This window comes from Balearica regulorum, chromosome 3 (genome assembly GCF_011004875.1).
Source record: "Balearica regulorum gibbericeps isolate bBalReg1 chromosome 3, bBalReg1.pri, whole genome shotgun sequence".
Taxonomy (NCBI): Eukaryota; Metazoa; Chordata; class Aves; order Gruiformes; family Gruidae; genus Balearica; species Balearica regulorum.
Genome location: NC_046186.1, coordinates 102,971,739 through 102,997,586, shown reverse-complemented (window position 1 = coordinate 102,997,586; position 25,848 = coordinate 102,971,739). Strand labels below are relative to the sequence as shown.

General features: G+C 43.5%; 1 protein-coding gene across 1 annotated transcript in view; it reads left to right on the top strand.

Moving 5' to 3' along the window:
* USH2A (usherin) overlaps positions 1–25,848 on the top strand; it is a 396,138-nt gene that overhangs the window by 369,729 nt on the left and 561 nt on the right. The window contains exons 63-70 of the mRNA XM_075749252.1: positions 741–1,062; positions 13,544–13,753; positions 15,564–15,802; positions 16,398–16,615; positions 18,497–18,673; positions 19,642–19,725; positions 21,411–21,655; positions 23,808–24,041. Coding sequence (XP_075605367.1) covers positions 741–1,062; positions 13,544–13,753; positions 15,564–15,802; positions 16,398–16,615; positions 18,497–18,673; positions 19,642–19,725; positions 21,411–21,655; positions 23,808–24,041 — 1,729 coding nt within the window. The remainder of the gene's footprint in view (positions 1–740; positions 1,063–13,543; positions 13,754–15,563; positions 15,803–16,397; positions 16,616–18,496; positions 18,674–19,641; positions 19,726–21,410; positions 21,656–23,807; positions 24,042–25,848) is intronic.

Here is a 25,848-nt window from a genome sequence, read left to right as displayed (position 1 = left end):
TCTCAAGATGTTTGCATTCAAGAATAAATAGGGCTTTAGTTGACAAAGCTCGAGGTGGGAAGACCAAAGACCTGTTAGCTCGCTCACTCACAGTGTGGCTGAGCTAAGATTAACGGAGTCACACCAGGAACATGCTCACACCCTTGAGTTGAGAACAAGCGACTGGGTTTTAAGTAAAAGCTAAAACTTAAGAGAGGGTACCAGACTCAGCTACAGAAGGAGCACGCTTGATACTGAAGTAATATCTTCCCCACTAATACTTGATTATTTACCTGACCTTTCCTTATATACTTCTGTAGGCATAATTTGTGTGTGTTACATGGTTGATAACTCTGTCTACTACTTACATATAACTAATCTAAATCCAAAGAGAGAAGAGTAATAGAGTGAAGCTCTATAGCTCTCAAATGATACCCAAATCATCTCCTACAATGAATCATCATTTTGATTCATATCATCAAAATCAAAATGATTTTGATCACTTGTCTCCTGCACATGTTGACTCTGCTCTGAAAAAAAACCTAGAACAAATGAAAACACAGAAGAAAACCCAGAAGACAGCGTTCTTCCTTATCGCTACACAAGGCACAGCATATAATCTGAATGTTGATGCAAATTGTTTTCATATTAAAAAATGCCAAAGACCAAGAGAAATGAAGAAATCCCCCAGATATCATGCACAGTCTATATTTGCATTTGCAGTGTTTTAATCACTTTGTTCCTGATTTGTGTTCCCAAAGGTATGAAGTCCAGCTCCAAGCTTGCACGGAGCTGGGCTGTGCCTCCAGTGAGTGGGCATCGGTACAGACGCTGGAGGCACCCCCGGCAGCGCAGCCTGCGCCTCTCATAGAAATACAGACGGCAGCCGGGGGCTTCCAGTCCACTGCTTCTGTCCTGTGGACTGGCCCACAGCAGCCCAATGGGAAGATTTTGTACTATGAACTGTACAGAAGGCGAACGACTCAAGCCCACATAAATTTAGACCTCGCACTTGTTTACAACGGTTCTTCAACCTCCTTCAAAGATGACAAGTTGCTGCCTTACACAGAATATGAATATCAGGTGGGAGTTGAGGCCATTTAGCAGCTCTGATTATGATTTCAGTACACTTTGAGAACCTTACTTTACACTTACAACGAACATACACATCTCATTTCTAATGTTAATAGTATTGTGATACCTGAATGATTATTGTTAATATATTTTAAATAGTTGAGAAGCTGAAAATAATTTTGCACAAGCAATACATTCATTCAGCATTCATTTTCTTTAGCTAAGTCATAAGTGCCTGTGTTTTTTGTATGTTAAATATTTGTGTACCCTCCAGAGCTTTTGCAAGGCTCTAATGTTATCTGAGTAGTATGAAATGCTAGTTCTTAAAAGGCAGCTTCATTTCATTAGTTTTTCTTTCTTTTCGCATTGTCCCCCAATCTATTACGAATTAATTTTTACTTTATGATCTTAAACTAGTTTACATCAAGAAGGATGTTTTCTTTTTAAATTAGATGTTAGGATCACAAACAGTTTTTGTGGGTGGTTCAAAAGTGAATTTGCTGTTGATGGTTGGTGTTACTTCTCATTCACATAGGTATTTTTACTATTGTTTTTCTTATGAGGCTAAGATAAAGCAAGGAGACCAGTCCTGCCATTCTCTCACCTGTAACTGTTTTCTATGCCAAAGTTACAAGTTTCAGCATCATCTTTTTATCATAGAGTACTAGTGATAATGTACGACTTTACTTGATTTCAGCCTATGAACTCAGACTAAGAACTTTCCTATTTATAACCATCTGAAATCTTTCCAAGTTTTTATATGAGTCAGTGGAGTTCAGACCCTCACCAAAAAAATAGCCTTGAATTTGTTGTTTCTAAAAGTAAGTGGATGTAGTATTGGAGCAGGATGAGGTTGATTTTTGAATATGATGTTTTCTATGAATAGGCATGCTTATTTGCCACTGAACAGGATACCAGTAAGCCTCACTACTGATTCTGTATGCCATATTTGTACACATGATATATATTGGAGATGAGTTTGGCAATGCTCAAAAGTCTTTACAACCTTTTTCCTAAAAAAAAAATTAAAAAAAATAGTTTAAGCATGGATTTATTTATATATATATATGAAACATGGTGCATTCCACCTTTTGAGCTTCTGCAAGGTGGTGGCAATCCTTCTTTTACAGGCTCATTTGCTTTATAGGATCACAAGATACTCAGGCTGGAAGGCCTCTCAGGAGACCAGCTAGTCCAACTTCCTGCACCAAGCAGAATCAGTTAAAAGGTCAGATGAAGTGGCACAGGGCTTTATCCAGTTGCATCTTGAAAACCTCGAGGGAGGGAGATTGTGTAACCTCTCGGGGCAGTCTGCTCCACTGCTTGACTGTACTCATTGTGAATTTTTTGTTGTTGTTGTTGTTATGTTCAGCCTGAAGCTCTCTTGCTTGAACTTGTTTTCTCTTCTCCCCTCCCACCATGTACCATTTTGAGGAACCTGGACCCACCTTCCTGTTAGCCTGTGGGTAGGTGCTGAGGTACTGCAATCAAGTCCCACCAAAGCCATCTCTTCTCCAGGCTGAACAAGCCCCAGTCCCACAGATTCTCCTCATAGGTCAAGTTCTCCAAGCCCCTGATTACCTTGGCGGCCCTCTGCTGAACTGTCTCCAACATCTTTCTTGTATTCGGGGGCCAAAATGGAATGAATGCTAAGTAAAGGCATGTAATCACTTCCTTTAATTGTCTGGCTATGCTCCTGTGAAATAGCTCAAGACGCACTTAGCCATCTTTGCTGCCAGATTACACTGCTGGTTCATGTTCAGCTTTCTGTCTAATATGACCTCTAGGTCCTTTCCAGCAGAGGTGCTCCCTAGCTGGTCAGTCCCTACCCTGTAATGCTTCAAGGAGATATTCCTTCCCAGGAGGAAGACTTCGCATTTGGCTTGTTGAAATTCATAAAGGTCTGATGACCCATTCCTCTAGGCTCTTCTGAATGGCAGACATTCAACATATCAAGTGATCATTCAACATATCAAGACCTTCAACATATCAAGTGATCCCCTCCAGTTTGGTATCATCTGCAAATTTGATAACAGTGCACTGTACAGATCAGGTTCTTTGGTAGCTCTGTTCCACTGCTCCTGTTAGTTCTTTTTGGTAGCCAGAAACCATAAGAATTAAATCTAAAAAGTTGCTTTATCACATTAGTCTATCCAGCTGCTATATGCACATGTGTTGTAGACTCACCAAGTCATGTAGGCCGGAAGGTAGGCCGGAAGGAACATCCAGAAGGCATCTAGCCTAACTCCCTGCTTGAAGCAGGTCCAGATAGAGCAGACTGCTATGAGCTGTGTCCAGTTGAGTTTTGGATCAAGTACTCCATCCTTGGAGATGCAAGGATGGAGATTGTACAGCCTGTGTGGGCACCCTGTTCCAATTTCTGACTACATACCTCTTTTCTTTGCATCTAATTCCCTTGTTTCAACTTGTGTCCCTTGCCTCTTGCTCCATTACTGTCAGAGTCCCGGTGTCTGGAGGGAGGAGTGCAGTGGCTTTCTTCACAAATCAGTTCCAGCAGCTCTAATTTGGTTAAGAAAAGGATTCTGAAGGGATAGTTAGAAAACTTGAAAAGAGAGCCTAGGTTGCTACCAGAAAAGTGTAGTCACTGCAGCATTCACAAAGCCTTTCTTCTCTGCTTGATAATCACAAATCTCTTTTTTTCCTTTAGATGTTTCTGGATTGGCAGCACGTCTGTAAGGTAACAGCCAGTGTGAAAAGTGGGTCTGTTGGCTTTGTGCTGCAGCAATGATGAGCACCTGTGAGCTGACTGCATTTTATTGCTGATTGCAGTCCATGTTACTTGATCTCCTTTAGTTACCTAATGATGTCTTCTTGAACCTAGCAGTACAGGAGATGCTACAATAATACTTTCCAAAGCAAAAATGATAATTACTCAAAGCCTGAAAATTTATGGCGCTTTAAATATACAAGGGTATATTTTCCAGTTGTAACTTCTCTTGTGACAAGAGCTGTTAAACCTTTCCTAGAAACAGCACACTAGGGTGAACTGTTTGTGTTTAAAGTCCTACTATGTACAAATATTAAGGTTTCCATTTCCTTCTCCCAACTTTCCTTTAATGCTTGTGTAGGGCCCATCTGTTGGCCACAAGAGTGTGAAGTCTGCTCTCCATTCACGGTAGTTTCCTTATAGCAGAATTATTGTTAGACCTGTTCTCCTTGCTACTTGGACAGGATCTGTGCAGTATGTGAATTCAAGTGCAGATGGGGCTGAGCAGATAGCACGCATTGTAGCAGACCCAAGCCCTACTTATCAGTTAGGAATCTTTCTTAGATAAAGAAAAACTGCCAGGTTGGAAGTTGTAGACATTGGCTGTGGGATTTTCTCTGTTGCACCAACTTTCAATTGTCTCAGTCAGAAGCTGTTTTTTGGGAAGTTGACACCGCAGAGACTTTCTTGAACCAAAGTTTTTAATGACCTATCAGTCACAGATAACAAAGAAAGCCTCTTGACCAGATTCCTGTGGTTTACCATGCTGTATTCAAGGATTTGCTTTTTATCTCGGTTCTACTCCATAACCGAGCTGAGCTGTTGACTGGGACCCTAAATCATTTTTGGTTTTTTTTCACTGGTGGCCATTTATTTCACCATGAGAGGTTTTTGCATGCACGTGTTTGTCTTCTGCTTATGTCACTTGCAGCAGTCCTCTGGGATCTACTCTGAGCCTCTCTATTGTTGACAATTTATATCTTGCCTGTGAGACAAGTTATTCATAAGTATAGGGCTTGGCTTTTGCTATTATGCTGATGAAACCCAGATTTATATTTCACTTAAACTGGATATTGATTCTGCTGTCTCTTCATTTGAGGCTTGTTTGCCGGACATAAAACTTTAAATGCAACTGAATTTCCTCCAGTAGAACGCAGATAAAATCAAAGTGCTGTGATGGGACTCTCTCCAGCATTTTTGGAGGTATTGAGATTTAGTTCAATGAACCCTGACAGCTTCTTTGGATCTGAAGTCAGGATTTTGGAGGTTTGGGTTCTTTTCTTTTCTTTTTTTTTTCTTTTTCCTTTTTTTTTTTCTTTTTTTTTTTTCCTTTTTTTTTTTTTCCCCTGGAAACTTTAGCTGAATATTTAAGGTTTGTAAGACTAGATGCAAAAATTGGACTTCCAGAAATGATGAAGTGACTTTAGAAGTTCACATTGGTCAAAGGGACTGTCCCCCCTAAATGCTTAGGTCACTACTGCTCAAGGAAGCACTTTTATTCTTTAAGGACCAAATCTGCATAAACATATTAGCACCTGCGGGTTTTTGAGAGGCATTATTAGTGGATTTTTAAGAGGCATTATGGTGCCTGCTGTTCCATACACTGACATAATTACTTAGATCTTTGAAATTCCCTCTATTTGGTCTATTCGTACATTTAGGTATTTGCATTGTCTAGCGCATCTGGCCTTTTAGCTATTTGTTGGAATGCTGCCTGAGATCCTCAGCTGAATTAAACAGATGCAATTGCATGATCTCCTGGAAAAAAACACTGACTTAAACAAACTTTATAAGTCATTAGGCCTAATGAGTTTGCAAGTATAATCTTTTGATTCCTAGAATATTTCTGAAACAGAATGTGTAGGCCTTTCTCAGGAATTCTTGAGGATGGTGTGCAATGACACTATACAGCAACCTGTAGTCAGACCTGTTTTTCTCAGCTAAGGGAGAGGCTTGTGGCATTTAGTCCTATTCTGAAAAGCAGAGCTGTCAGAGTATGGTGTGATTTCTATGCAAGTGCAATGTCACTTCTCCACAATTGTGCTTAATTGTGTACTTAAGACTACTTCTTTAGATTAATGGCTTAATGTCTTCCTGGTTTAGGACGCATCCTTATTTCCATTTGGCAGGCACGGAACATGTAAAAGACAGAAAAATAGGATCGGTCCTTTTCAGAAAGTTTTATGGCTCCCTGCAGAGGTTTATTCTCTGGGAGGACTATCGGGTGCACCAAGGCAGGATCTGCAGCGCTGCGGCTGTCTGCCTCCCACCGCTGCATCCCTCTTGCTTGTGAAGCGTGCTTCTCACACTCCAGTTACTGCAGCCAAGTGAAGGGTCTAGGAAATACCCTGAGATATACCAGGGGAAATATGTTTTGGGTCCTCCATCTTGGGCTCTCAAAAAGAAAATAAATAATATTCTGACTTTGGAGAGATAAAGAGAAAAAAATGGGTACAAAGTCATGAAGATTGAGGAAGGACCAACTACATGGAGTGCCGAATACGTCAGCCCTCTTGGTCACTTTTCAGAGATGACAAGAATGACACTTGGTTTACCAGCCTGTCTGTCAAATCGTTGGCTGAGCTCCAGTTTGTGCTGCTTAGTTACTGACAAACAGCTCAGTGCCTTCTGCAGCTTAAAATGGGGTGAAACTGGTTTTCTGACTGGCCAGTGATAGATAGTCACCCATTTGTAATACCCCTTATATCTGACTCCTTTTCATCATTTTAATTCACTGTTTCTTCCCATCTCCCTGACAGAAAGATGCACTACAAAGTAGTGACATAAAAAAAAAAAATGTACTTTTTAATTGCACTTCCTGCTTGTTATCCCCTCTTCATTTTGTTTGGAAGAGTGTTTTTTCTTACAAGGTTCACTGTGCTCCCTGCTACCAAGTAAAGAGAGTTTCTCATACTACACCTACATTAGGCTACTGGGCTTGACCTCAGCTTCTGTAAAGTAAAGCAGATGTAACTATATTGTTTCACTGACGTAATGGTGATACCTACTCTAAATACCCTTTTGCAGAAGGAGATGCTTCCTTTCCCCTGGTAGAGGGTACACAGTAGGGAGAAGGGCCATTTCTTTCATTAAGCCCCACTCCAGGCACTATGTCTCTGTTAACACCATCCTAGATTCAAGTGCGTAAACAGTGCACTAATACAACAAACCTTGATTTTTTTGTTCATTAAACTAAATACGGATATTAGACTGCATTCATTGGCTTCCAAAATTACCGGTGTAACTGTTACAGTACCACTCTTGCAAGACCCTTCATGGTAAATTGTGATTCTGACATATTCAAAACCATGGCAAGCTCTCCTTTAAAAGGACATTAGTGTGAGTACCAGGGGAAAATATACTTCAGGACTGTAGATGACTTGATATGATTTCCCTGATTGTATCTTTTTATTTATGAGGCATAATTTATGACTGCTGAAAAGCAAACTAAAATGAGTGATGACTAACTACAGCCAAAGTAATAAATCAGAAGCGGAGAAAGAAGTGGTGATTTTGATCGAATCTATTGAATTAGCTGTTGCCCTTAGCCATTACAGGTATTGGAAAGACCTTTTAATATCTGCTTATCTCTCTCATGGGAACTTGGTAACTATCTCATTATATACCCATAGGAAACAAATTATTTAATTTTCTACCTTTTAGAGTTAAACCTGTTTACATCTCTCATTAATTACTGGTGTTATGCTATGTTATATGAAATGAACTTCTCTTAGAATTTGGTAATTTTGTTTAAGTCCCAGACTGTTTGCCTGTTGTCTTTCCCTTTCCCTTCCCCAGAATGGGTTTAGTACTTTTATTATTAGCATTTGAACAGTGGAGATAAATAGCAATGTTCAGAGGCTCAAATTATCACAGTGCTAGAAGCCTGGACCTAAAATCTATCCCATTATATGTTTATGGCCTCCCTAAGGATGCTAACTGAATGTTGAAGAGGGGAAAGGATGGATCTGAGGATGGGCAATCAGGAAGCACACATTTGTTTACTACCTTTTTGTACCTCTGGTCATGAGCGGACGCAATACTTTCTTTGCCTTGCCGTTGCTCTGCCCCCATGGACTGCAACCACTTTTGAAACTTCCTACTTTGCTAATACCTGCCTGACACTGCGGTGCCCAGATGTGAATACATTATCCTAATGCTGAATGTGAGATTTCAGTAGGCAAGCTTTGTGCTCTGATCTGTGCTGACATTGCACAAGTTACTCCAAATTACCCAAGCTGCACGCTGGTCAGTTCTGCTAAGACTGACTCGTATGGCGAGAGGGAGCTGCTCTGGTTTTCTCTAATTTTAACCAGCCAAGATTATGGTCTCTTCAATTTTCTTGCAGACTGCTGCTCGAACACAGCTAAAAATTGGGTGCTGTGTTTCTGAACTTACTGATGTCGTATCTTATACATCCCTAAAATGTCTTGCTATGTTGGAAAAGAATTACACTGTGAATCTATGAATTTACGTAAGTGTAGGGTTAGAAATTGAACAAACCTTAGTCAAGAAATCCAAAGCAAAGTCTCAAAGTAGTGCTGTGTCTTTGTCACCTCCATGAAACAACTCTAGAAAGAGAAACCTGGTCCAGTAGACAGTGTCCCTGCCCATGGCAGGGGGGTTGGAACTAGATGATCTTTGAGGTCTCTTCAAACCCAAACCATTCTATGATTCTATGATTCTGTGAAACCTTGTGGTTCCCCAGAACCTACAGCACTACCTAGCTGCCCTTCAGCTCTAAGCAGCGCTCAGAGCCGAAGGTAGGTAGTGATTTGCTAATGAGACTTTTTTTAAGGCAAAAGGCCATTTTCTGAGCACCTGCAGGAGCTCAGTGCAAGTTGCTGCCACATACAGAGCTGAGATGTTGTCCCTCAGAGAGGCAGATTAACTGCAGTGCGAAGTGGTACGATGCGCAGTGCCTGTAGGAGGTGGTGGGAGCTGGTTGGTAGTCAGCTGTTTGGCTTGCTCTCCTTTCTGCTGATTTCCTGCAAGCGGAAGGGTGAGCAGCATCTGGCCTCGGTGCAAAGCAGAGGATCCCAGCTCTCCCTGGCCTGGGAAGCCAGCGGGAGCTGAGGACTGCTGCCTTCAGACAGGCGAGTTACCACCCGCCAGTCCGCCCTTCTGCCTGCTGCTGCCTTGCCGCACTTCGGCAGACGTGAACGAGATCTCCCCAGTAAGAGGAGTTTCTCATTCTCCGCAGGCTGTTGGCGGCTCGAGATTCCCCTTTGCAGGAGCGGACAGGATTCCCACTTGGGGACTTCCTGGTTGGTCCCTGTGTTTGCAGCCGTGATACCTGTCACATTGTTTGAGCCAGGTCTGAGATGCGAGTGTTGTGAGCTGGCAGGCGTTAGCACATGGGCAACGTCCTCTGCCAAACCGCTGCTCAGTCAGCCGTGGTTGCACTGCACGTAATCGGAGTCGTGTGATCAAGGGATTGCTTTCTTGCTTTGGGGAACTTCTGGCCATGCACTGTTTTCTTCCTTCATCCTTGATTATCTTTGTCCTCTGAGGGGGGTTAATCTGAGTGCTTTATTTTGGCAGCTTCTTCACCTTCTCTTTTTCATCACAGCGAGGCCATAATGCTCACCTAGTTTATCATTGTTTTTCTTCTTCTAGTGCCTTTCTTGCACTGAAGCATTGGAGGAGCTGTGGTAGCATATATCCAACTGTTTCCCTCAGTTCCCATTAGTACCTTCTGAACTGAGTAAATACCTTCACATATGATCTCAACTTGATGAAAGAAAAGCTTCTTTTTTAGTTTAAAACTTAGCTTCCTTGGTAAGGACCTGGGATTTCAGGAGTGTTGCAGCAGATGAACCTGTGTGGCTCAGGGATGGAGTAAATAAGTCATCTAATGGGCTTCTTCCACTGTCAGCATCTACAATACCACGATTTTTTTGCATCTACACTTGAGGGCTTGTTGTACACTTGTGATTTTGTTGCCCTTTATGGGAGTAGTCATTACTCAGCTTTACTAAGCTTGAACAGGCTGGGCTCACCATGGTAAGGCTGTGGCCATCTTCTCAGCACTTCCCTTCCTGCTCCTCATAGGTTTTGCCCCTTCTTGCTGTGCAGATGAACCTTGAGGTTATCCTGTGATCATCTTGAGCGACTGCTGATCACCGGTTTCCAGGAGCAGAGATCTGTGTGCTCATCTGTGATGGAAAAAAAAACTAAACCAAGCTTAGTTACCTGTAACTGGAATTCTTCAGCCCTCTGAATATACGGTCTCCAGAGAGGTTTGCTCCCCGTCTCTGGCTCCACTTCAAAGTGCAGTCTGGGCCAGGGGCCAGGGGATTGATAAAGCATTTTAAATAGTAACCGCTGTAGCTGATTTCAGAGCCCTCTCCTGGCTTTTTTCAGACAGTGCAGCCATTAACAGCCGCACATCTTTTGGCAGGGTGCTGAGCCATGCACCATGATGTCAGACTTAATGCTTTTGGAGGCAGTATATTCAGAAAGTCAGGTTATACAGAACTTTTGTTGGCTTTCTGCTATCTGTGTTTTGCCATTCAATACATCCCTGAGATGTGATTGCTTCTTGTTTGCCCCATGTTTTTGTGTGCTCTTTCATAATCTTCTTACATTATAAGCAGCAGGTAATACTGCTGCCTATTAAGCTCTTTTCTATGTGAATGCAGTTAAATATTTTTTGTGTTGATTATATCACAATTTAGAAGGAATTTTTGTGAAACGAATTTAGAAGGAATTTTTGTGAAATGAGAAAGCTTTTTACAAAAGTCCAAACCATGAAATTTCAGCTTAACCAGGCTAGCCAGGCAACAGCTTTCATCTGTGACCATTTGGTCGTGACTTTTTGAGGAGCCATGACCAAACCTCTGATTTTAACAGGCACTCCTCATTGTGGCTTCTGTTGCCATGCTGTCCCACTTCTTCATGCAAAGAAGTGGCTAAACATCAGCATTTCCATCTGCAGTCAGTTCTGGGCACTTACTGCTCCAAGTCTCCAAATGCTGACCAGGATTTACTTGGACAGCGATTCTCAAAGGGAAATATTTTTATACCCATCCATCCTTTTACAGATGGTTGAGCAGAAGCAAAGGGAGTTAGGGGAATCCAGCTCAGTTCAGTGTAAATCCAGAATTTAGATCCTCAGAAGTCCTGTTTAGCTGTCACAGCTGTCTAAGAAGCTGGCGTTAGAGAGTTTCACAGACACCTAGAAGTTTTCTGCTGGAAACATGTCTTGGCAGGGCTAACTGGTGTCTGTCCAGAAGACATGCTCAGAGCATGCCTGTCTGTCAGCCCACATGCATGCGGCCATGACCTCGGCCTTTTTTTCAAGAGGGACAGGCATGTGGCACTTGGGGGACGGACTGCAACCTCAGCCCCCCCGCCACCTCCCTGGGGAAGGGCTGGGTAACTGCATCTGCTCCCACTTGCTTGTACTCTGCCCAGTCAACCTTGCCTTCACTGTGTTCATGCAATGTGAAACGGCCCCAAAGGGAGCACCCCAAGTACAAAGATGGGTCATATGCTCAGGCATTCCCACTCTGGAGGGCAGCGGGTTTGACTGCCTTCGTTGGAGCATGTGATTGAACCTAAATTACCTGCATCCTGGAGGAGTCCTTTAACCACTTAGCCGTGGTATAAAAGGGGAAGAGCATCGTCTTCTCCCTTGTCCTAAGACAGTATTTTGAAAGAAAGAGCCCTTGTTTGTCTGAAATAAGGCTTATTTTCTGAAAGACGAGGCATAGGTCCCTATGATAGGAAAGGGATCAATGGAAGAAGGTGTCTCCATCCAACCCTCCGTGAGGCATCTTCTTCCCAAGTGTGTTGCATCCCTCTGTCCTCCAAAATTCCTAGGGGGTCCCATTCTGAGGCCGAATTCCTGTGCTACCCAGGAAGCCTCTCCTCCTAAATCATCACCTTCAGTTTTGCTGTGGGCAGCTTGGTCGGCAGGTCACGTCCGACACTGTTATGCTCCATGCTCATTAAGGCCACCGCCTGGATATAGCAGGAGCGTTTGAGCTCAAGTCAGTGCTGAGTCAATTCCAGTGGCACACTCAGAGCTGCTCTTTCCATATGTGGCTTATTCTTTCCACAAAGAAATATGCCCCTTGAAATGAACGACTGTGGGCAAATCTTTGTAGCAGCTGGGACTGAACTGAGATAGAGGGTTTGACCTACTGCAGTAAAGTGAACGGAGTTTGACTTTATGAAAAGTTCACAGCAGATATATTACTGATTTCACTGAAAATGAAAGTGCTTTGGCTGAGCTTTTTATCGCAGGGCATCATCTGTACTTATGCAGTGTTTCACTGGATGGTGCTATATGTTACTGATGGAATCAGGCAGGAACTTTGAGTTTGTAATTGGCAGAACCACAGTCTTCAAAGCCACTGTGGTGGGTTTTGGCCTTTTTCCTTCCCCCGGCTCCTTGTGAAGTGTCCTGTGATCCTGGAACTTAATATTGCAAGCTGGAAGGGCTCCAGGGTCAGTTTTGAAGACCTCTTATTTCTAAACCTCCTATTTTTTTTAAGGCATAGTCCCACCATCCACTACCCCCAGAGTAGATCACATAAGAACGTGTTTTACTGTAGTTAGAACTGCTCAACATGAAAGCTTACTAAGGAATGCTTAAACTAAAAATCGCTCAGACAGTCCTCTTGTATTGCCATTTAGATCTATCATTCTGATTGATCACTATGTGGTTGGCTAATATTGAGCCTAATTTAACCCTATACACTCACGCATCCATCTATTCTGTCTATTGTACCTGACATTCTACAAATTACTTACTCATGCAAATGATGACCTAAGGCAACCTTTTATGATATTCGTGTTTAATTATACAAATGGTTTTTGATAAATAAGATTATACATCCTTCCATATGTTTATTCACTCCTTGATGAAAGCAAAATTTAATTTTCATGCAGATTTGTTGGAGAGTGTGTTTAATAAGTGCTGAGTTTTATGTAGTCTGCAGATCACTCTGGGTTTGGGAAGCTGACAAAATCAGTAGGCATAGTTCATAGACACATGTGGTTTTTAATCAGGCCTAATTCAAGCTGCTAAATTTTGAAATCTTGGAACTGAAGCCATTGCCTTTGTGCTCATGCAATAAAGCAAATGTTGTGAAAATAAATGAGATATGCTGACTTAACTATGAATTTCAATGGGCTTTATTTATATTATGGGTTACTGAAAATGTTGCCAAATGACTGATACATGACTATTTTTAAGAGAGGGATGTTCCTGTAAAACTTTCTGGTTTTAAAGAGTAACTAGAGTTTGGCTTTTGCTGTTCAGCCAAGGTGAATGTAACTTAAGTGTCACACAGTGCCAGGCTGAATGCATCGGGGCTGCTTGCATACATGAAGAAAGTGTGTAGAAGGGAGAAATTAGCAGGACTAGATGTCAGTATTTTTGTTCAGATGTCTTTGAAAACATTATCGCTGTTGATCACAGCTTCCCAAGGAGTCCTCTTTGCATGGTATGACACAGGCAGTGGTGGGAATTCAAAGTTTGGAGATCAGGTATGAAGATGACACACGAACACACCCTGCCTGAGACATGAAATCTGCTTCTTTTCTCTAAATGTAGCAGTGGGACTTCTGGTAGAAAGTCACTGGGTCAACACCAGCGCTGGGCAGCAGTCAAGGGACATTTTGCATGGGTGTCATTGCGTTGCGTTTCTCTCAATGTCAGTACAGATGCAGTAGCGTCCCTGGCTAACCGTGGGTGTTTTGTAGCCTTGAGTCCTTCGCTAACAGTTTCTCTGGTTTTGTGTGCCCAAGGTGTGGTCAGTAAACTCAGCAGGCCGGATGCCGAGCGGCTGGTCCCGCTGCCGGACGGGCCCTGCCCCTCCTGAGGGCCTGGGAGCTCCCCTCTTCGACACGGTAGCGTCCACAGTGGCTGTGGTGACCATTAGCCCCCCTCTGAAGCCTAACGGGGTGGTCAGTATCTACAGGCTGTTTTCTAATGATACCAGAGGGACTGATGTGGTGGTGAGTATGGCCAACACTGCTTTTGTAGTTCCGTTTGAGCTTGTATTTCCTAGCTTTAACAATTTTGTTCTTACAAGCTGCTACTGTTGGTTACAGACTGTCTTCCCCTCCTACGCTCCCATTGTTAACTGCTCTGCGATACTCTCTTCTGGCTAAAGCTCATCTAAATGTGCTTCTCAAGGAACTAACCTCATCAATAAACACTTCTGATGTGGTGATGTACTGTGACAATGTGATGGGAATCAGAAGCATTGTTCAGGGGTGGCTAACCTTCCAAACAAAACACTTCCAGACAGCTCCCACTAGTCCAAATGGTGCAGGTGGAAACTGGAGCCATTAAGAAATGATTGCGTGCTTTGGATAGCCTATGGATACGCATTTCAGAAGAAAGTGCTGTACATGAGCTTCCCTTAAAATCTTTCTCGTTAGTAAGAAGTATTTCATGGTAAATCACTAAAGAATAGCACAAGTAGCCAAGCAACTTCTGTGTTTGGTGTCTCAGCCTAAGCACCAATAGGTGTCCAGAAATGACTGGTCTCAGCTTAGGAAACCTGCAGGGCTTCGTCAGAGTTACAAAACAGGGAGATGTGGGGAAAGGTTAAGGCTGTGGAAGGTGCCTGGAACAGTTACCACCAAATCAGTGCAAAATACTTGAATACTTTTTGTCTGTAACACTATCTGTTTGTTTTTCACAAGTAGGTAAATATTTGTATGGGCTTTTTTCCCTTATCCCATCTTGCTCAGCTTGGAAGTGCTAGGGACACCTTCCCAGGTCATCAATCCTGTCTGTGAGCTTAAGCTGTCTACTGATTGCACATTGCGCATTTATTCCTTCCAGCGCAGTTGGCCCTGTCCATGTCTGATTCAGCCAGTTCATCTTGTTGGTGCCTGCATGGCCCTCCATTTCTATCGCCTCACACCTGCCATGCTGCTGGCTCATCTCTGGCTCTGGCATCAAGAAGTATCAAGTGCTTTCCTTTGCTTGCTTGACTCTTTCCTTCCTATTTTTTTGTTGCATTCTGCTAAATCATATGCTGCCAAATGGGAGCAGATGTTGCCCCTCGTTGGTGTTTTCTACATATTTTTATTTCTTTGGCTTAAGAAGCTATACCCACAAATGACTACAGCAACGAGGTGAAACAGCAGTTCCTGCAAGCAATTTCAGAATGAGCGTACCGTTTCCTTTACCAGGACTGCCAGGTCTCCCTTGCTGAGCATAGGAGAGTTTCCTAACGGGTTCACCCAGCGCCATGGCCATTTGAATGCAGAGCAGCATCATGTTGGTCCTCAACTTAGAGGTACCTACCAGAAAGCACATTCTCCTGTCTAAGTAAACTGACCCACCAGACACATTTGTATCGCTCTGCCCAGTGCTGTCTCCTATAGCCACATTGAGAAAGTTTGTGAGATATGCATGAGTATTTGCTAGCACATTTATCACCGAGCTTTTTCCACAGTAATTTCTTTTTGCTTCAGTACCACTTATCCCAGAGTTTTTCTTAAAGGTTTTCTGTTTCTCTGTTCCTGAGAATGACATTTGCAAGTTGACATACAGTGGTCACAGCTCAACTCAAGACGTCTGTGAGGCCACTGATGGAATTGTCTTTCCCTTTAAATGGTGCCCTTTAACTTCATAATGGGAGAAAAATGAATGCACAGTTCCCAGTACACAACAGCTGCATTAATGTCAGATTTAAAGGACATGCAGAAACTTGTGCCCATCTTCTTCTGGAGTTTATTCACCTCCATAACTCTTATTTAGTACTTGTGGTGCTTGAAGCTGTGACAACTTCCCTGTTAATTTTTATAGCTGTCAGAAGGAACTGCCACCCAGCAGACAATACATGGGCTAAAACCTTTTACCACATACTCCATTGGTGTGGAGGCCTGCACCTGTTTCAACTGTTGCAGCAAAGGACCCATGGCCCAAATCACCACGCAGCCGGCTCCTCCCTCAGAGCAGCCCCCCCCGCAGATCCGCACTGTGACCTCCAGGAACGCCTCTTTCCAATGGAGTGCCCCTCAGTCACCCAACGGCATCGTGACCAGGTAGGAGAGGCCACCCAGCTGAACCTGCCCACCTCGGCTAGGGGTGGTGGCAGAACAGTTTTGCTGGACGTAAGCTGGAATCGCACAGCTGAGAGCACTGGATGGTTTGTGCAGCCATGCTCCTCCTTCCCGTGATGGTGGTGATATCCCATCTGGCCTAAATACCATCTGGGATGTGTTTACACACAACAATTGCTTTTCTCCTGAGCAGGATATCAGGGGGAGATGAAGGTGGAGAGGATGGGTTGTTGTGAGTGGAGGTAATTGCCTGACAGCTGTGGTTGCACAGCCAAGAAGTTGTGGGATCAACTGGCAGAGAAGAGGTGGCTGCATCTTGAAGTTATGTAGGCAAATCCTGATTTGCAGAAGTGAGCAGCAAGGTAACAGGCATCAACAGTTTCATTGTGAGTGTGACTGACAACCACAATTGCTCGTAGACATCTTACAGCTGTGGTCAAAGTGTCCAAGAGAAAAACTGGGATCAGGTCCGTTCTCTTCTCTGGTAGCCAGACATACAGCAATTATGATGAAATGTATGATTGGCTGTTATGCTATTAAGGCTCTTGATTAATCAAAATCTCAACTTTCTTCTCAGCTATGAGCTCCACGTGTATATGGCTTGTCCCCTGAACCTACAGCCAGCAGTGAAGGCTTGCAGTCCTGGCCCAACTGAGGTGAAGTATACAGGAAAAGGCCAGAGTGCCAACGTTTCCAACCTAGAGCCTTACACGACTTACAACTTGCGAGTTGTGTCTTACAACTCTGTTGGCAGCAGCGCCTCAGAATGGATTGGTTTCACTACGGACAAGGAGCGTGAGTATGAGAAATGGTTCACCGATCAGCAAAGCCTGCTTCTGATGCATGGGGCTGCATAGCGCCAAATGACTTCTCCACCTTGTGAAAGATGATGTCCCCAGAAACCTGCCCTTCTGTGTCCCTGGTCACTGTGCCTCTGCTGCCCCTTCATTGAAATTCTGTTCTGGGGCTTGACTGCTCATTCCTTCAAAAATATTTCTTTGCTCATCATCTGATATCACATCCTCTATCTTGAGAGCCTTGCAACCTTTGATTTTTATTGAAAATGGGCAGAAAAGCTGCAGTACATAAAATGTTCAAGTATAACCAGAAGGGTGATGTGTAATAATAAATATGCTGCCATAAATAATCCCTGGGAAAAGTGGAGATCTTGAAAGAGAACTGGTGATTCTTTTCAGGAGTAATCTTACTGTCCTAATTCATGCCACACATCTGCCAGGGCTCATGAGAGTTTTCCCTGGAATGATTGGATCCTTGATGACACTGAAGTAAGAATTTGTTTCTGTCTATCTAACCACCACAGGCAGTTCTTTAAGGCCATGTGGTGGTCTGCATGGAAATTAAACATGCAGGACCTGTGCCTACAGTCAGAATAGATTTTGCCATCAAAACTGAATTTGTAGTAGTCTAACATCAGCTTTTATTAAAAAAGATCTATAGTGCTGTAGCCAGAGTCATTCCGTAAGAGACAAGATGGGCATTTCACCTCAGCCTGCCAGGTCAGGGCAAAGAGGCTGTTCACTTTTTATCATATAGTCTCATGTCAGGATTTCAGAATCATCTTTCTAAAAAAATCCCTTTTGCATCACTTGGTAGTTCTGCCTAGTAATTACTAAAAATATATCTGCTACATCCTTAGCTGAAAATTTCAGGTGGAACAGCCACAGATTTTCTTTAATATCACCACTGAAAAAAAAAAGAAAAAGGTCCTTAGAAAAAGGTCCTTATCTCTCAAGCTGTGTGTTAATTGCAAACTAAAAAGCTGGAAGATGATAATGAACTTTTAAATGGAGAAAATTCATAAGGAACTGGTGAGACATACAGAAGGAAAGGGTTTTAAAACCATTTTTAAACCCCTGCCCACTGGGTCTGCAGCCCTCTTCTTTCAGTCTTGCTTTTCTTGCCTTGCTGACCTCTTCACACCGGGTCTTCTAAGTCCCTCTGAACATCCCCTTCCTCTTGCCTGGAAGACTTGCCTTAGTGACAGTGCACAGTTAGCAGCAAAGTGCAGCTGGACAAACAGCTTGCTTCTGAACAAACCAGCACATACTGGGCACGTGGTTTAATGGCAAAGCCACCAGACAGGACCACCTCAAACTTAAATGAAGCCTTTTGTCAGCAAGCTGTTGAGCCCAGCTGATGAACTCTTCCTCTCTGGAGTTCTGGGTTTCTTTTCTCTCTGCCTGCCATCTGCTCTTGCTTTCTGAAACCCCAAGTTGTCATCTATGTGTTAAAAGATGATCTTGGGCAATTTCTTGGGGCTTGCAAAAGAGTCCTCTCCACAGTTCGGTTCCCACAGCCCAGCGTGCTGCAGCTGAACTTGCACAACCTCCTGAGTCTCCCTGTCCTCCACCTTAAGCTGGACTTTAATCTATATATTTTTAGTGTCCGTACCACATACACAAAGGCAAAGGAAGGGAATTAGAGGTCTTTATTTTAAAGGTATGAGATATTTCTGCTTTCTCAGTGTAGAGGCTGGCACACTACAGCAGCTTTCGCTTTTCTCCTTCTATCTTCCCTACTCATACACATGTACATGAGAGAGAGAGGGAGTGAATGCGACAGAGAGCTCGTATCATGCAGAGTTTCTTTCTCTGCACTGTATAACTCAGTCATGCCTGTTGGCTAGAAATGAGCTTTTTTTTTCTTCTTTTGCAGCACCTCGGTACACGGCTCCATTCTCCGTTGTCAGCAATTTGTCTACCATCCACATAGACTGGAGTCGCACTTTTGTACTGAACGGCCGCCTGAAGGAGTACGCATTAACTGAGAGCGGGCAACGCATCTACAGCGGCTTTGACACTGAGCTCTATTTACCAAGGACATCTGACAAAAGTGAGTTTCAATCTCCTATGGCTTTCTCTCTGTGAAAGACCATTGAGCTAAATTAATATTATTGTATGCTAAATTTAAGCCATCCCAAACTAAGAGCACAGGAGTGTACTACAGACACGGTGATGTGCGTCTAAGCAGATGCTTGAAACAAAAATCCCTGGAGCTAAGTTTCCTCTTAAACATTGTACCTGACTGGGTAAAGCTGCTCTGGCTCATTGTGAGGGTTGAGCTTTACCAAATCCTGGAGCTGCGTTGCAATTCCACCCTTCAGGGCTACACTCTGGGAAACGCGTGGAAATCTTCAGCTTCAGAAAAGGCTGGAGCCTGAATATTCATTTTAATCAAATTCAGTAGCTCTTGGAATCAGCCATGTTTTGAAATGCAGATTCTCTTTAGGTATTTGCAATCTTTAAAATACAAGGAAACTGTCAACAGGGGGAAAAAAAGAAAAAAAAAAAAAAAACATGAGAAAATGTTTTCAGTTTTTAAGGCATTGGGGGTTTTGTATGTTAAAGAATTTTATAATTATTTTTTACCCTCCTGATTACTGCAATAATACTAATACATTATTTTTTTTCTTACTCAAACATTGTTAACATGTTTGTATCAGCCATGAATGGAGTATGAGTGATTTAGGGCAAAATGATGAATAAATTGAAAGTTGCTGGTTACATGTCATTGGAAGAGGGAGGATTGGGTGGTGAAAGAGCAACATAACTTGTGGCAGCATCATAGTGGTGACTACCTATGATCTGCCATGGTTCATAGTTTAGAAGTTCAATACCCATGTATACAGGATTATGAAGCTCTGATCTGGGACCCAGGTGGGTTATGATGGGTTATGTGCTATGCCTGCCTGGGCTTTTCTCAGACCTGGTCGTCTCTGCTGGTGGATCATGATGAAAAAGCAGGATCTACAGAATTTTGATTTCTCCTGCTGACAGTATTTTCTAACCTTTTTTGCTCAGCCTTTTTGTTTCAAGTGACCTGCATCACTGATGAAGGGAGCGCCATGACACCGGTCATCAAGTACAGTGCTGGAGATGGAGTTGGTAAATATGTGAAAAAAATTACCTAGCACCTATTCATTTTATATGTTTGGGTAGAAAGGTGATATGTAGTGCATGCCAGACAGGATGGCATCTCATTGCAGGATCAGGGGATTCCTTAGTGCCTTGGGGTATGAGGTATGTAGGTAATGTGCCTTTTTTTGCCATGGATGGTTTTCTGTTCCTTTACATCATGATCAGCTTTGGATCCTCTCTGCAGACATGTAGTATTTTTCCTTTTATTTTTACCTAAAACTATATTGCTCCAAAGTGTAGTGCTTTTTCCTGCTGAATAGAATTTGCTCTCTTCCAGATTTCCAAATTAAGATTATCTTGAATTCTAATCCTGTCCTCCCACATTCCTCCTCAGTTTTACAATGAAAATACATATCCTCTCTTCCCATTGCATCCCTCCCACCCCACCAAGGGGCATCCACCGGCTCCTTTCATATGACCAACCATCCAGTCTCTGCAGTTTCACCTGGGAGGAGTTCCCCTCAAGTTTATGAGAACGTCATACGAGATGTTGTCAGGACCCAGTTTATAACACCCGCTGTTTCCCTTCTGTCCAGGAGGCCTTGGCCTGTTTTGTGGAAGCAAGGGAGTTTGGTGTGGTGGCATCCCAGTCACTGGCTGTCCATTGAGTAGTAGATGCCTACCAATAGAAAGTTTCAGATTTTTTTTTAACTCCTTAGTTTTCTGGGAAGCAAAGCTAAGCTTGAACCATTTCTGACATATTTATTCTAATTAATTTATTTCTTCATTGAGTTGCATCTTGGCGGGCTTCTTAAAATAGATTGGCCTTGGCCTTGCAATTAATCTTTACACTGCATTTCCCTTATATGCCTTGTCATGCCCTCATTCCATCCTCCTGCAGAATTTCAGGCCAGGCTGCTGTAAAGGCATTATAAAAATGTTCCCAGTTGCTCTACATCCATCACCTTCCACGCTCTGCTCCTTTGTTCTTTCGATTGCGGCATGTACCTAGAGTCTACTGCAAACTTGATCAGCACCGCAGGCAACTTGCAGTGGAGACTTGCAAGCGAAGGTGATGGAAATTCCTTGGCCAAGAGCTTGCATACACATGAAGGATTGCAAATAACCAGGGAATCCTGTCAGTGAGATTTCTTATGCTTGTGTTGTGTATGAGCAAAGCCAATCAAGTGGCTGCTTTTTCCTAACAGGTGGGGGAAGGAGGAATAAAATGTTTCATGTTGTTTGCTTTTGTATTAATTTATCACTCATTTCGGTTAAGTCTTCCTCCCTCTCTCTTTTTAACTGCACAGGCCTGCCACTACGCAGTGCTGGAGTGAATGTCCTCTGTCTGTACTGCTCTGAAATTACTGTAGTCATTTCCACTCTTCAAGGTTACTTGGAGAAGCCTTTTTTTCTCTCATTCCACCTCCACCGCCTCCTTTCTCAAGAGCTGCTGATGCAGTGGTGATTTCCAGCCTGAGCAGCAATGCCAGAACTTTAAGCAGGGTCTCTTGAGGGTAGTAAGCTTTTTATTATAGCCCACTAGCATATTGAACCATTATGCCACCTTGAACATAAGTGCAAATAAGCACATGATGACAAAATTACTTAAATTTCTGCCTAATTTATTAGCGAGGAAAGGGATAGCATATTGTTAAACGCTTTCTGAAATAACATTCCCATTCTCCCCTAATCCCTCTTGATTTTTACAGGTCTGATCTTGACAACACCTGGAGAGAAGGACAAAGCAGAGTCCAAACGTGCAAAATTCTACAACGAGTTGTGGTTTGCAGTGCTGATGGTAGTTCTAGGTTTGATCCTTTTGGCTATTCTTCTCTCCTTAATTCTTCAAAGGAAAGTCCGCAAGCAACCCTATGCACGAGACAGACCTCCTTTAGTTCCACTCCAGAAAAGAACATCACCAATGAGTGTGTACTCGTCAGGTGAAACCCATCCGGTACGTTTGGTAAAACGCAATGTTCTGCATCCATCGTGTTATATCTGCCCACGCACAGTTTTTCTTCCTCCTTACACCATTTGTTGCACTCTTGGTTACCAAATGAAAGCTATTCATTTGGTAGCGTATGAAAAGAACTGTCTGGTGTACGTATGAAGGCAGAGAGCCAGGCTACAGGGGCTTAGTCCAAAAAAGATCCCTATGGCACCTGGTCTGCAGGCCCTGAAATACTTCTGATGCCTTATGACAAACTTTAGATCTGAAAAACACAAAGCAACCGATGCCACCTGATGTTAGCTGATATCTGTAATAGAGCTGAAAAGGCCTTGGCATGCTGTGAGAAGGTAGGTGATAAAATGTGCTTTTCAGAGGAACCTGTCATGTTCCCAACTATTTGTGGTGGATGGCTAACCGAGATCAATCTGACACTCTTTGTTGGGTATCCATGAAATGTGCCTGCAAAAAGCAGGACTTAGGTAGAAGCTCTATTTCTTTCTGGTATCCACCCACCACCCAGCTGGACAGCTCTAGGACAGGCTGCGTGCCAGGAAGGTTTGGGGGAGAGCGAGACCAACCAGGGAAAAGCTGGGAACCTTCACAAAAATGTGTGTGTGCAACTGTGCACACAGAGCCACAGCAGGTCCACTGGACAGGTGGGAGGGGAACTGCTGGGGAATGATAAAGGGGAAGGCTTTGTTTCATTTTTATAATAACAAGTTATAATTCTGTAAAGAAAAACTGTCTAAAGAACATTCTACCGTGTAGCAGAGCAGTAGTGCTATCCTAGCCTTTGAGGAAAAGCAACACAAAAGGCGTAAGGTGCTTGTTACGAGACTGAGAATGGGAGCAGCAGGGCCCTCCCATGCCCAGGCACAGGCTATGAGATGATTCTTCTTGTCACTTCTCAGCTTCTTTTTCCTGTAAGCGCCATCAAGCAGGATAGTGACTCCTGCATCCTTCACGCATTCTGTTCCTTTTTGTCTCAGTGCCAAGAAGCTGCATCTGTGCCTCTACGAAGCAGCTCTTGGAAACAATGGGATTTCCAGTGTGCCCCTTCTCCTGGCAAAGGCTGAGCATAAGAAACTTCTTTTTTTGGTCTCATGGTTTTGATTCCTTTTCTTCTACAGTCTGTCATGTTGTGTTGTTCCTCTTGACTTTAAAATGTCTTTGCTGTTGGCGTGCCTGCACAATTCCTTTCCATGTTCCTGCCCCTTGGTTAGTTTTTTTTTTTTTCTTTTCTTCATGGACTTAATAGAAAGGAAGATTCTATAGTGCATCAGTGGTGGGACTTAATCTGAGAAGTTAGGCTAGAGCTACTATGAAGTGGCAAAATCATTTGTGTTTTACAATTGTTAGTGAGGTCATGCGGCAAGCAACGCTGGCTGCCCATGCAGTTCTTGATGACCAGTTAAAAGTTTAGTGCCTTATCTTTGCCAGTTCCCCTGGTCCCCTACATCCTGCTACATCGCTCCACTTCACTGAGCTCCATCTAATTCACACCCTCCGTGAGGAGCAGACCGCACCGGCATTGCACCTTGCCCTGCCCTAACGCTTTTCCTCCCTCTCTTTAATCCCAGTTTGAGACCATTGCTGACACGTCTGATTCATCAAGCAGTGTCACTCTCAAAAGTTACACAACACACTTTGAGGTAGAGTCGTTAACTTGCAGAGTTGCAAAATGTGTGATGTGCCAGACGACCCAAGGAGCATGCATGAAGGCATCTTACATTGCATGTTTCTCCTGGTGGGTGCATGATAATTTCTTCCTGGTCATGATAATTGAAAAACAAAGCCTGCTAACGTCCTCTTGGCTGTGCAAGTCTGGGCTATCATTCTGGTAGTCAAAAATATTTGGACCTCTGCCTGTTGGCTACTTCAAAAAAAAAAAAAAAAATTAGGAGAATAAAGAAAAAAAAAAAAGTCAGGTAAAGTCCTGTCTTACAAGGTTGGAGGGTTTTTTTCCTTTTAATTATATGATTTTCCTACAATGGGGAAAGGTCCGTTTTTGTTTTTTTTTCTTCTGTTTATAATTGTGCCTGATTTTTGAAGCATGGGTTTCTCTTCTGTTCCACTCCTGCTTTGGTTTTGTTTAGATAAAGTGTCTGATTACCATGCCCTTTATTTTTGATTTATTAGTGTGTCTTCCTCACAGGGGCTGGCAGATACGAAAATTCCAGGAGCTGGGTCTCCCATGAGCAACTGCAGTGTCCGTATCGCATCTGGGGCAAGAAGACCAAGTCAGAGCCAGCTACATCGCACGTATTCCCAAGCCTCTCTTCATCGTAGTGTCAGCCAGCTGCTCGACCTCTACGACAAAAAATCTCTTGTTGAAGAAGTGCCTTGGGATGCCATTATTCGCAATCATCGCAATACTGGTCGTGGCTTGGTAAGGACTCCTGGTCCTCTGCAATGCTGTTGTGTGTCAACTTCTAGTGATTTGTCTGTTCTGTTAGAATCATTAAAAGGCCTAAATATCAAAAGCTGCTGGAGATACAGCCAAAAGACCTAGAAGGATATGGTCAGAGATCAGATTGTCAAAATTGTTCCTGCCTACTGCTCTTCTGGAGCTGCAGGTGATCACACGCTGCTCTTATAGGATGTGAGGGGTCCACATGCATCTGCTTGTCATTTCCACTGAACCAATAACTCCATGGTCTGCCAAGGATATGCACCTTGAAGCATGCCCATCTGTTTGGTCAACTCATAGGCTTAGGTCTTCCATGCCTTTCAGCAAACATACACATATGAGGAGGGGTGTCCTGGCATCCTTCACCCATTCAGTGCCAGAAGCAGGAGCTTGTGTTCTAGTGACTCCTGTTCTGTGACCCTGGGCTCAATTGCTGACAGGACCTGCTCTCTGTCCTCTGCTCAGTCACGACACAGAGATCATGTCACTGCTCAGATCTTCTGGCATTTGTGACAAATGACTTCAAACTCTGCCCACACAGGACTGGAAGTTGAAGGGGGCAGAGTCTTTTAACATGGGAGGGGACCGGATTGGCCAGAGTCACTAACATGGACCTGAACACATAGCTATGAGAAGTTACAATTCTCAAGTCAGGGACAGTGGCAACTTTCCCTCCTATTTGTCACCAGGAGACAGGCTTTTTAATCTCCACTCGCTCCTACCAGCTTCCACCCTTCCCTGAGCAAGCGTGTGGGAAGGGGTTTGGGGGCAGCAAGATGTGTTTGCTACCAGAAAGAGCTGACTAAGAAGGTTCCTAAAAAGAGGACAGATGGGGGTGAGGGCACACGAGATAGTAAGAGAGTGGGCGGTTGTCACTGAGCGTATCTTGTACAAAACACAAAGTGAATTGCAGAAGGATGGTCTAGCACATGAATTGGGCAGGGTCCTTGGGCTTTCACATTCACTACACCAAACAGCTGCAAGGGCTGGAACGTATAGGCATGCCACAGTACAGGGGTGTTGCTACCACTGCTGCCATACCTGCTTAGACTGTAACAGCAGCACCAAGGAAGATGATAAGGCTTAAGAACATCACAACACTTAGCACTAGGCAACACCCCTATAGGTACCAGTTAACCTTCCAGTCTGTGTTGATCCTGAGCGAGGGGTGCTGTGACTCAGCCTTGACTAATTTTCTCAGAGCTGTCACAGTCTCATGATTTAATTCCTTGGGGACGAACAGCCCACCTAGAGTGTACCGCTGTATGATCTCATTAGCCAAAAAACCAGCTTCCTGATGCTAAAAGAGGAAGCTCTTGCTCTTACCCGCTCATCTTATGCTAACATCCTTATTTGGTTTAGCTTGCAAACCCCCATACACATCCTTGCTTGATGATGGCACACTAGAACTGGCTTACAGAATAGTCCAATGAGTTTCAGAAGTGGTAGTGGGTAGGAGCAGAACAAAAATTTCCACTCACTTTTGGTGATAAACAACCCTGACAGCACAAGCTCAGCTGCTTTTTAGAATCAGCCGCTGTATATATGAAGGTGGGCTCTTCTGTCCACCCTCTGTACGTTTGCTCCACATTTCCCTGAACCTAACTGCCTCTGAGGCCATGTTGCTCAGCTAGTTTTGCAAACAAACCTCCTGCAACACTCTTTACTCAGCTCTTCCCTTTATTACACCATTTTTTTAGGGGGTGAGGAGAAAGAAATGAAGGAACAGGATCGCCTTTAGTCTGGTACATCTTCAGCTCACATGCTTTTCCCCCTCCTCCCCCCT